This window comes from Lissotriton helveticus, chromosome 3_1, assembly GCF_964261635.1.
Source record: "Lissotriton helveticus chromosome 3_1, aLisHel1.1, whole genome shotgun sequence".
Taxonomy (NCBI): domain Eukaryota; kingdom Metazoa; phylum Chordata; class Amphibia; order Caudata; family Salamandridae; genus Lissotriton; species Lissotriton helveticus.
Window position 1 is genome coordinate 334,166,596 of NC_136061.1, and position 13,105 is coordinate 334,179,700.

The following is a 13,105-nucleotide window of genomic DNA, read 5'->3' on the forward strand; positions in this document are numbered from 1 at the left end:
AGCTGCCTTACTGATTCCACTATAGCTCCCCTTAAAGGCACCATCTGATTAAATGCTTGGAGAAGTTTCAAACTGAAGGAACTGCATTTGCACCCATTCCGGGCCTATATCATCTTCATAAACAACATCTCCTTCAAGGACATCATAAGTAACATTCATAAATATCGAACTAAACATCTAACCACCTCAGGTAGACGGTGTGAGCCAGGACTTTGTGAGACAGGAAATAAAGAAATGCAAAAAGGAAAAGACCAGAAGGCAGGAATTTCCCACATACGAACATCAGAACTGCTCCTACTCTTCTATTACTCAACATTAAAATGAAGGCAAATCTGTTCAGTAAACCGTAAACAGTACTTCCACACCACACCATAGATGCAGCATATTTGCACCATGGAATGCCGTTCAAAGGCAAGAGATATGCATTCATTATTTACAAATCTGACAGTAACTTGGTGCTGAGCATCACCATTAGTTTCTTTTTAAGGCGGTTCCCCTGTTGGGCACACAAGGACATTAGTGCAATACTCAGTAGCACCTATCACACTTGCATTAAAATGGGTGCAGCAGTGATGTGGAATGCTTAGAATGGTTATGAACACTTCTCTGTGGCTCCTTATCACTGCAACCTTTTCCATTTCACCTAACCCTACTGTCTTCTGATTGATAGCATATTTTATTTGTAGTAAAGTGAGCATTATACATTAAATACCCATGAAGGGGGTTGACTTGATAGTGAAGAAATTGTGTATTATCATTTGTACACTTCTTCATATAGAATTGCATTACCTTTCCAGTGAGTGGCCTGTTATAGGCTACCACAGAGAAGATCAGCATGTAAACAATGTAAAGCAGGAACTTGATATAGAATATTGGTCGTCCAAACTTTTCCCACTTTTCTTGAAGAAGTTTGTTTATTGGTTCCAAAACAATCATTCTGTTTCGTTTCTAGAGGAAAGAAAATAGACATTTAGTGAAAACTATCCACAGTTACTCATGAAGTACTGACATGATTGGAAATTATTGTGTTTGTTATAGAGTTATCTTGCGTGGATATGCTTGACCTGCCTTGGTTGGTTTGTCTTGGCTTGGCCAGTCTTGCCTTGGCATTGCTTATCTTGGCTTGGCATGATTTGATTTGTCTAGCTCAGCTTGACTAGAGTTAGCCTAGTTTAGCTTGCCTGGTTTAGCTTGGCCTGGCTAGTCTTGGCTTAATTTGTCTTGATTCGGCTTTTTCCGCCGTGGCTTGGATTCGCCTTAGAGTGGTTCGGCTTGGCTAATCTTGATAACAATGTGTTTTTCACTCTGAGTTGGCTCAATGGAAGGACCTTAAACTCAAATTCCATACCTCCTACTTTAGTAAATTTACATGGCTACATCTGGAATTTTAAATCATCTATATGATTGAGTGCATATCTCACGAAGGATTCTTCAAGGGAATTTATTTTTTCTTGGAGACAAAACTGTCATTGACAACAGTATATATTTGTTATCCCATCCTGCATTTAAAAGCTCTAACATTGACAGAGAAGAAAATATTCTGCTAATCTATTCCTAGCTCCACCTCAATGGTATGACATTCACTGGCATTAAGACTTGGGCTAGTAAAATACTTTTTTAGGAAATTGCTAAAACAAATTGTTAACATACACATTTTTTAAAGTAAATACATGTTATCCTTACATGTAAATACATGCTATTCGGTTATTCTTATGTTATTACTATTAATCGTTAATAAGGAGTAGGATATAGTTAGGCACATTATTCTTCTGTGCAGTGCTCTGATGCTAGGTCAGAACTCATTCATAGTTAACAAACTGTTATATATCTACAGAAATATTTTTTTAAATGTCAAACATATCAGAAATATCCCTACAAAAATGGTAGGATCCTTTATGGGACTGCTGTAAGGGCCAGAGACAAAAAATACATTGTGTTGTTGTGGTACCTCTGAAGCTGCAACATAATTAATAATTGTCAACTGATCACCAATCTAACAATATACTCGCTCCCCTGCACCTTTTGTGCCACCTCATTCTTAGTACACCTTTCCCTTCATTATTTGGGTTAATGTACTGCTTTACTTCTGTTACACAGGTAGTGATGTGATTTCGGCACATTAATAGGCTAACTGGTGCCATTTCTTAGTTTAGGAGACCAGTGAACAGCATGCGGGTAGATAGCTTAGGGATAGGGGCTTGCTTTTGAGATAGTTGTTCGAAATTATAACCAGAGGTTTTTATCTTGGTGCATAATGTCTTCTTTTAATTCTTATGAGGAAGGTAATACAAGAAATATTTGGAATTGGAAGTTTTATCATCATCTGTTTTTGCTGGGCTTTGAATCTTTGCCTCAGTACTGGCTCGGTAAATCGTATATTCTTTTCATTCTTGTTGTTACCAGGTCTGAAGGGCTTTGATATTTATGGACTTTACAGAAGGAATAACATACCATAATATTATTATTGTTATCCCAGTGGTACTGAACTCCTTGACTTTTACCGTTAGGCAATTCCCTGAATTGGAAATACAAGGCTAGTTAACATAGAATTTTTGGCAAGTCCCATTGTTTCCATTCTAACCTCTGCTGCTATTTACCTATTTATGTCGGACTACTTACAAACGGTTTCCAAAATTGCCTCTACATAATTTTAACACAAATTTAAGAACCGGTCTCCAGTGTCAATGACTTACACTGTCCTTTCTGCACACTACTATAGTGGTTAAAAGGGGAGTGGGGTATTTTTCTTATAATGGTGAGTAAAAGTGTACAAGAAAAACCAACAGCAGGGACGAAGTGGTTGTGGGAACGGGTGGAACATCAGCAAAGACCCCACATCTGCTGTTAAATTCTTTTTTCCTAACTCCACCATGGTTTAACACTCACTGGGTTGTCACTCCCGAAAGCAATGATCTCCACCACTGAGTTCTTGCCAGAGGTCTTCTCGTGGGTATCGACATCGGTGAGGTCATACAGAGAGCCATGCAAAGGTCCATACACCCACTCTGTGAACTTCCGAGACAGGTATAAGCACTCCGGTGGCATCTGTCGTCGGAGGATGTGTTTGAAAATCTAATAAAGGAAATCAAAAAATAAATGCAGGAGTATCAATATGTTTCCAATTGAGTTCAGTTCAGGAAGATCCTGGAAAAGCACCCAACAGGTTGGTGAGTTTAAATTGCCATTAAGACTGGGACAGATACTGTTGCATGCTCGGATACTTATGAACCTACACTGACTTGACAAACAAACTTTAAAATTAGAGTATTTGCTTTGCCAGAGACACGTGAAATCGCATGATGGTTTGAAGACTTGGGACTAAGAGGTTTCCTGCATAAAATGTGTCTTTCATTAGAATGTTGGATTGGTGTAAACTCCAAGGCTGGCTTCAATGTAAAGGTTCGTAAGGTGAAATACAGAAAATGTTACATACCGCTAACCATCAGTTCGAGATTGTGCTAGTGCAGATTCACCTGTTGTGGACATTCTTTTCATCCAGTGTTGAGCAGAGGCAGCTGGCCTGGATCGTGATGGTGGGGCGGGGAAGGGGGGAAAAAGAATATTACACTTCCCTCCGCTTCTCTTCCTGACGAGTCCCGGAACCAGGAAGCACACAGGCTACCCTAAGCCAATCATGACGCTGCAGTCAACAGCATGACAGTCGCGTCATGATTGTTCTGAGCACCGTGATACGGCACTCAGACAGGGAGTGGGAGCCTGTGCATGTTCTCCACACAGGCTGTGAAATACAGCCAAGTAGAGAACATGCAACGTACAAATGACCGTTTGGCCTGCCCCAGGCTGCCGGCCAAACCATCATGCGCATTTAGAGAGTGCTCACCACTCCTCCCACTATTCTGGCCTGCCTAGCCTCACCCCGCCCCACACCTAGAACAGAGACAAAAAAGCAGTGAGGCAACGCTCCTCCATAGAGGAGCCACTGCTGGTTTCTTATCATTCCTGGTAATGAAGGTACTCAAATGGCACTGGATGCCAAGTTCTTTACTTACACCTCTGCCTAGCAAGCTAACTAAAGCGCATTTAGCTTTTAGCAATAGTCAGTACGTCATGTTGTTACTTTTCCTAGATAGTCTTCCTGTTTTTTGGCTCTTCTACTGTTTAGCTCCCGCCTCACTGCGGAAGACCTATTGGACGTTACCAATACTTATAGAGGAGTTTTGTACAGTCCATTGCTTACCTTTGGTTAGCTTTCTCATTTGTTTGATTCTTATTCTAAGCCATTCCTACTTCTTATTGTGTTTATCCCTCTCCTAGGGCATAGCTTCTTCACCTTCCTTTTGTCTGGTGCCTTACATGAATTGCATTCAGGGTTCGACTTTTTCATTTTCATTTAGCACTCTAAGCAATTGCAGGTGTTTTCCAGCTTTCTTCCTCATGGGGTGCTTCCCTGCAGAACCCCCACACCCCACGGCATCTGTGTAGTTCTCCTTCCTCATCACCAGCTTGTCTGGGGCCTTATTATAATGAACTTTGCCATCATAGTGTAGAGCTCAGCGCTTTTTTATGCGCCTGTATTGAGTAAAGTGAATTCATTTAACCTGATAGTTCTCTGAGTTAGGGCCTTACTTTCAGATAGGACAGCTTGGAAACAGTGACCAAGGTTTGCCTCCTTCTGTTTCTGAGCTGTGCATGGTGCCACATAAAAGTTTGGGAACACCCACAAACCTGTAAATTGGTGAGCATTCTCAAACCACCAAATCTTGGGGGTAATTTGTTCCCTTGCCCATTCCCGTGCTGGAGAAAATCTCCAACCATTTCCAGAGTGGACAAGGGCTGGATACTGGTAAATATATGCTCGTTTCCATTATTTTGTGGCAAAAAATAAATATGCACATATGCTATTCCCATCCTGCAGTCCTCGAACAGTATTACTTAAATTGGCACAATCCAATAAGACTGGTTTATTCTGCCATATATATCGGGTAACATTGAATCCCACACTCAGTTCGACTCCGACCCTAGAGCACCTGCACATACCTATCAGGCACTTAACCTATTCATACCAGTCAGATATTTGGTCTCCTTAAACAGGATATTTCATAGGGCTACAATTTGGTTATCGGTCAATTTCTAACTCCTCCAATTTATGATAAAAGATAAGACATAAAGGTCATATGTACAAAACCTTTTTTAAGGTTGAAAACAGCCCAATTTGCAGAATAGGGCTGTTTGTGACCACAAAAAAGGTTTTAAAATGTACAAAAGCCACTGCTATTTGGTAGCCTGTTACCATATCGCAGTTTGGGTTTACGAATCGGTATTTGAAAGGGGCGTGTTTAGGGCATGCCTTTCTACTACTGATTCTCTGTGGTATGTATGAATGTTTTGCGACCAAATTACGGTCACAAAGCATTAATTTTTTACCAACATCTCAAGAGTGGTGGTACCCAATCGAAAATGTGAAGGGTCCCATAGGATCTCTTCCCCGTTCCAAGGGGCCGATTATGATGGCGGACGGACCTGAGTCCATCCGCCACCATAGAGCAGGAGGGAACCTCCGCATTGCCTGCGGAGTTCCCTCCTGTGCAATTAGGATGTGACTGCCACCCTGACTGTCACATCCTCTATTTTTACCATTGCGGCGGGTGCGGCTTCAAGCTGCATCCGCCGCAATGGTAAAAATGCACACATTGCATTTGTATGCAGAAAGCGGCAGGCACCATGTGGTGCCTGCCGATTTCTGCATACAAATGCAGGGGGGTACCATAGGTACCCCCCATGTGCACCCCCCACCCCCCCTTCACCTAGGGGGCCCACAATGGGCCCCCGCAGTGAAGTTACACATGCTTTTCCACGGCGGAAAACCCGCCGCGGAAAAGCATTTTTTAAAGCCCTTCCTAATATGGCGGACGGTGTCTGAGAGACACCGCCACCATATCAGAGCTTTTCCGCCGCGGTTGTAAGCCAATCGCGGCGGAAAAGCTGCGGACGGAAACCAGGACCCACCAGCCATCCTAATGTGGCGGTGGGTCTTTGGTGGGTCCGCTGCGGTTTTTCCGCATCCTCCGGGCCGGCAGTGGCTTCCGCCGGCCCGGAGGATGCGGAAAAACCGCAATCATAATAGGCCCCTAAATGTTGATAGAAATATTTTTAGGAGCAGACAGTGGTTCCACGGATCACTGCCTACTCTTATAAAATGAAACTTAAATGTTTAAGTTTTTTATTTCCAAATACATTCTGTTTTCCCCTATAGAAAAAGGGAGGCATTTAAAAATTATTTTGCTTTATTAAAAAGCAATCACAGACATGGGGGTCTGCTCACCCCATCAGGCCACCATCCCTGTGCTGGCTGCATTAATTCCGACCTACCTCATTAATTTTCATGAGGTAGGTCTACTGCAAACCCATTAGGAATTGCATTTACCAACTTCTAGGTATTTGTACATTATTGATTGCGATTTCCTACTTGTGAGTCCCAAAAAATTGCAATTTGGAAATTGCAATCCCTAAATACTGTATATATGGCCCTAGGAAAACATCACAAATAATAGAAACCATGAATATACTAAAAGGTGATTCATATATTTCTATTGACGCCCTGAGGCCAGATTTATTTGTTTGTGTATAGACTGTAAAAAAGCACCCCCCACTTTCCTTTGACGAGTGAATGGCATGAAGCAGAAGAAGAGGGTTTGACGATAAGCATTTGACTATTCATCTGGCAATGCATGATTTGGAAACTGTCCTTGTATGAAGTGGTTAGGAAAACACAATATGCTGTATACATATGCTGTGGAATGAAATAATCTGGTACATTCCATGTAGTGCATAAGGTTGTACTAACATCTAGACTACAAAATGAGCTTTCAGCCACAACTTTTGGATCAGTAAAGAAAGTAGGCAATTCATATTTTGGTTAACATCAAAATGTGAGACTACCTTACGTAAAATTGACTGTATACACACAGGTTTGTAGTATGTGCATTTGTAAACATTGTACATTCATTGACAAAGCCGGTAGTCCACTGACTCGACGTAAAGAAGTGATAGCCACCAGAAGATAACACCTTCCTTTATAGTTCTTTCAGACCACGAGTACATTGGTTCAAAATGTGATCCTATGCATCTTCTGGAAGTAACATTGAGAATCAATGGAGGAACAGGAATTATGATCAGTGGGTTAACCCTTTTGAAATCTTCCATAGACAAACTCTTGCAAAGTGAGATATGTTCTCTGTTTTGTAACTATGCAGCAAATGCAGCAAAGTAACAATTTATGGGAGGGTAAGCTAAACCAGCAAGTTGAACTGAGGCTTTCTGAGGGTCAATGCCTCACACGTGTATGTTTTTTAATAAACAATGATTAACAGATCCGCAAATTTGTCTGCTCTTTGCATGTATTTTGACAGAAGACCTAGGTGCCTATGTTGCATCTAGCACTGGCTTTTCAACAGAAAAGAGTATGGCGCTTTGGATGGTGAGCTGTATTGTGCACTACTTAGTACATCTGCCCCCTAATGTTTTGCCGGACAACTTTGGTAAGGTAGTTCTACCTAGTCTTTATAGACCGGCCCAGGAGAGAAAATGTATTTTGCTTTTACTGACTCACCTCTATCTTCCCCAACTTTGCAGCAAGCTTGAGGGGTGTTAGTTCATTCCAGTTCACTGGCTCTTTCACCCTCTTGGTGGGGTACATGCGGGTGGTGCTGAGTAATATCCTATCATACATCTTGGTGACAAACTGGGTGTTGTCCTCTGTGTCATCAGCAACTATCACCAGGGCATGTAACACTGTGTTGCCCTCTGAGTCCCGGGCTTCAACATCAGCCTTGCGGTAGGGGTTGTCCAGTAGAAACTGCACCATGTTTGGTTGGTTGGTACAGGCAGCCAAAGAGAGCGGAAGTTCACCTGGTGAAAGCAATAATTTAAAGATGTTTGATAGTTTGCAAATGGTTTAAACAGACAATAGTGTATGACTTGCCACACTGACTTAAACATAGCCCTATTATGTGTTTATTTTCAATCTTATTGTGGTCATCATTAAATTTTGTCATTTGGGCTTTTTAAGGATGAGTAGTCACTAAGCGGTATCTGCTACCCTCCAATCAAATTGCTGAGGTCTCTGCTCGCACTGTGGTGGTAGTGGTAATACAGTCATTCTGTCCAGCCCTGCTAGTGTAGAACTCTATAAGAGGTGACATTAAAGTTTGAGAGAATATGTGAAGCTCTAGAGGCTTAAGCACAGCCAGACTGGGAGCTATTTTAATTTCTCATTCACCATAATCAAACTGAAGAGATTGAAGCACGACAATGTAAACTTTATGAAGCACCAGAATACCTACATGGAGCATCTTATTCCAACCACCAGATTCTGAAGAAACGTATGCTGTCACACTATAGTACACCTTGCCCAATGTATCTGATAGCTATGCTCAGACACCGAAAAAGGAAACATGTGCATTAGTACAAGTGAGGGTCTTTCTTTGATGCTCTGTAAACTGTTCACTTTGTTGCTGGTTAAGTCCCTCAGCCTTCCTGCTCGCTCTCAAATAAAATGCAAGAGGTCTCGTAATGCAAAACGATGCCCCCCTGCAGAATGTGATAAGGAGCCAGCACCAACGTCTCCAATATCTCACAAACATTCATGGACCTTAAAGAGTTTGGGGCCCCCTGAAAGTAGTAGAGCTCCCATGTGTTACAGCGGCATGCCCCTGTGTTTGTACATTAGCATAGACCAGAGCCTTCCCCTAGGAAAGGTTGTAGAGGCTGTAGTACAGGCATTATGGTACAATGACTGTAAGAAGTATCAATAAAGGCCACACTTATGGAGAAATCATCATTATTTTTGAGAAATATATTGTAGAAAAACTGTGAAACATGCTTCCGAAGAGTCCAAGATGGCCGCAGCATAGGAGCTCACTACGAGAGCTCCTGGGGTTCGGGATAACTATTTTTTAGTTTAAATCCCTGATCAACCCCCCCCCCCCCCGGAGGAGCGGATTGCCGCATGCCCCAGGAGTTCATTCATTCACAGTCACTGGCATTCTGCCGCGCTGACAACGAGATGCCCTCCACGTTGACCATGAGTCCAGGATCTGGTATTGCTATGGGAGAGGAGAGGTGCGCTGAGCGAGAAGAAGGGGGTCGTTGATCGAAGTGAGCGCTGGAGACGCTCAGAGGCGGCACCAGAGCGAGACTAGGGGCGGGAACTGAAGCGGATCGTAAGTTCACCAAATGACATTTGTTATTTGAAGGGACCCGACGATCGTGAAAGCAACACGGGCAGAGTCTGAAATAAATACATTATATGAAAGAATCTGGATGATAATTCTCTAAGCGGCGCGCCTGACTTTAAAATGACGGCCGCTTAGGACATTTTGAAGTGACTATCTACATTAATGAAAGGTAATATAGCCCCTACTGCATACAGAGTGAGCATTTCAAAATGGCACCACTACAGAGGCAGGAGCAAGTGAAAGAGGACTAACATATTTACTGGGTAGGAAGGAAGGAAACAACCCCTGACCCCAACAGTTGATAAAAAGAAAAAGAGGACAAAGTCAAAAGTAGAAAGAGAGAAAGGTTGCAGACCACAGAAAAATAACCAAAACGGCAGGCATCTTGAAATGTAGCTAGTTGTTCAACTTTATAGTGAGAACACATGCTAGTGGAATACTGAAGAATATACAGAGAAGAAGAAATTATAACAAGAATATACCAAGGATTACAACAATAACGCAATTACTAAAACGCAATTACTAAAATAATTCTATTTATTCACAACTCCTGATATAATTATATAATACTATTATCTTAATACTTAATATAATGTGTGATAATTATTAGCCAGTAATTGATGTTAAGAGAATTACAATACTACTTGGAGAAAGAATTCTCGGTCTACAACGCCAACACATAGCACAAGATGGACGATAATTACCTGGAAAGAATAGGCATGAACGCTTACAATATGCAATATCCTTCAAATCTGTCCAAAAATGCAGCCAAAAAACGTAAGCATAACATAATGAGGAGAAACCCAGACACATTGATCTCTGACACTTCCTATTGTATGGATAAAGGGATCATCATGAAAGATTTGATATTCTTCACCAGAAGAAGGGCGAAATGGCGCAATACCTTCACAAACCTGTTGCATATTAAAGCCACCACCAACATCCCACATGGAACGAAATTCTTAACCAGAGCATCTTCTAAACTTAGAGCGGATATTTGCATAACTATCTTTAAGAATGGAATAGTGTTGATCCAAGCCGCTAACGACGATCTGGAAAAATTCGACAACATCTTCCCTACCCTAAAAAGAATTGTGGAGAAATCGAGCCCACTCCCCCACCAGAGCAGCCCAGAATCAGACAACCCCGGCCCACCTGACAATTCCACTACAGGTAGCTCAATAGCTAGAGAGCACCAGGAACTGAATCAAGCCACAAAAAGAAAATACACTAGGCCACCAGACAATCCACCAGACAATTCCACTACTAGTAGCTCTACAGTAAGAGACTACCAGGAAATGAAACAAGCCACACAAATAAAAGCCACTAGGCCACCACAATGCCAGAAGCTGTCGTCGGACTACCCAGTCTCATCTGACAACAACCCTAGAAATACTGGCCCAACCAAAGTCCGTCTAGAACTGGATCAAGCTAGGCAAAGAGAAGGCACCGGGCCAATACAACCCCAGGACACGCCAACAGACAACATAAGCATAGCGGAATCCGACACGATAAATATTACTCTAACCAGAGAACCACAGGAACATGTACAAAAGAATAACCCATCGAATAACTCACGGGAACAAGGCCCTCAACCTGGAGCCATAGACGTAATTGGGAACTCATCAATCGAGAATAATTCAGAGAGAAGACAAAATACTCAGAACAATAATTATAACAATGGTACAACAATACCTGACAGAACGGCTAACCCAGAAATCAAGGAAAGAGAGAACTATTGGCCGAAGGGAATGAGCAAGAAATCAATGATACACGAATCGAAACGAAAAATCAGGATCATAAATAAAGAAAATAGGAACCTACAGAGGATTATGCACACTACGGCACCCAAGGTCATGAGAAAAATTCGCGAGATCCAAACACAAATCAGCAACTTAGCACAAGATATACAAAACTCCACGAAAGGGATTGTAAAACTATGTGATATCACAAAGAAGACTCAGAATGAAGTAGAACTCATCGGAAAGCTAGTAAATACTTCCATAGCGATAAACAATAAGAAATCTCTTCCACTGACAGACAGACAAAACAGACCAGATAGGAACCAAAATCATCTAACCGAAGAAGACATAACATCACTTCTCCAGGAATATGAATCATCAAACTCCATGATTACTCAGGAAATCAAAAGAGTAGCGATAGACATAAACAGAACATCTACAAGGAAGGAAAATAAAGTAAACTTCAACAACTTACAACAAATCCAAATATCCACAGATCCGTTAACCATGACCACAGACAGAACGGAGAAATCTCTAAAATGTCTGCTTCTCAACTGTCGTTCTGCGGCAAAACATGCATCGGATATAGCCAACATCATCATCAATCAAGAAATAGACATAACAATCCTGACGAAAACCTGGTCATCACCAGTCATGGACCTTCTGGTACCACCGCAATACAACATATTAAGACTAGGCAGGCAGATAAGGACAGGGGGAGGTATTGCCTGTATACATAAATCGACTTTTGAAGTTGGCCAATTTCAATCAGATCCCCTAGAATCATGCGAATACCTAGGGCTCACAGTAAGATCGGCTAACAAACATATCTGCAACATACACGCCCTATACCACCCACCAGGAAACAATATGGATTTCATTGACCAAATGATGGAGATCATCACTACCAACGCCAATGCTCACATCAACAATATATTTTTAGGTGATTTCAATCTTCATTGGAACGACAACAACGACAAACAGGTCAACGCCTTTAAAGAATTTTTAAATGACCTAAAACTATACCAAGCTTGTCATCAACCAACGCACTCAAAAGGAGCTACACTGGACTGGATTATCTCGAAGAACATCTCAATACTCTCCATTGAAAAGTACGACTGGTCAGATCACCACGCCATAACCTTCCGAATACCATCACAGGAGAAAATAAAAACGACACAAACTACCAAAATGAAAAAATGGATCCGAGATACCAGATACCCTAATATGGATTTGCTAGCTGAAAGCTGCCAGAGAGACTTGTACCCACCCGACAATCTGATAAATGTGAACGATCTAACGAACCACTACAATTCCACAGTAACAAAAATAGTCAATGACACCATACCACTCAAATTAAAAAGAGTAACGGAAAAGAATAAAAATACATGGTTCAATGGAATATTGAACGAAGAAATACGAAATTTGAGACGAGCAGAAAGAATATGGAGACAACACCCTTCCTCCCCTACACTGAAATCACTCAGAAAAATCAGAAATGAATATAACAAGAAGATTATTAACACTAAAAAGGAATTTATCAGAACTGAACTGGATAACACCAAAAAAAGACCTCGTAAAATATTCGAAATCATAAAACAACAATCTAACAAACTTGCAAAATCTGTCCATTAGGTTACTAAAACACAACTAAGCTGCGATGAATTTTCTACCTTCTTCATTAACAAAGCCAATAAGTTGGAAGAAGAGCTTAAGACCGCCTCAGATAATATCAAAGACAACTCTAATACATTACCTTCTGTTCCGAATTTTGAGAACATGATGACTAAAAACAATGCCCACTGGAACACCTTCGAACCATTAGACCAGACTGAAATTGCCAAAATAATTGCAACCACGAAACCCAACAACCATTATAACGACCCACTACCATGCCTGAAAGAAATTAGCCATAATATGATTCCAATATGGATTGACATCATAAATGCCTCACTCACACAGGGGTGCCTGCCTGAAAGCCTGAAGACGGGACAAGTAGTCCCGATCATCAAAAAACCCACAGCGGACCCAACAGATCCAAACAATTATCGCCCAGTGACCAACATCCCTTTTCTCGCCAAACTCATAGAGAAATGTGTACAGAATCAGCTGAATAAACATATCTACACCTACTCCTTACTAGATGACTACCAATCAGGATTCAGA

At 41.5% G+C, this 13,105-nt stretch overlaps 1 protein-coding gene across 2 annotated transcripts in view; it reads right to left on the reverse strand.

Annotated features, from left to right (window-relative positions):
- Positions 1-13,105, reverse strand: part of LOC144822436 (transient receptor potential cation channel subfamily V member 1-like) — a 572,663-nt gene that overhangs the window by 117,821 nt on the left and 441,737 nt on the right. For both annotated transcript variants that reach the window (XM_078679954.1, XM_078679956.1), the window contains exons 6-8: positions 7,571-7,869; positions 2,887-3,072; positions 790-948 (exon numbers count right to left, since the gene is read on the reverse strand). In XM_078679954.1, the coding sequence (XP_078536080.1) occupies positions 790-948; positions 2,887-3,072; positions 7,571-7,869 (644 nt within the window). The remainder of the gene's footprint in view (positions 1-789; positions 949-2,886; positions 3,073-7,570; positions 7,870-13,105) is intronic.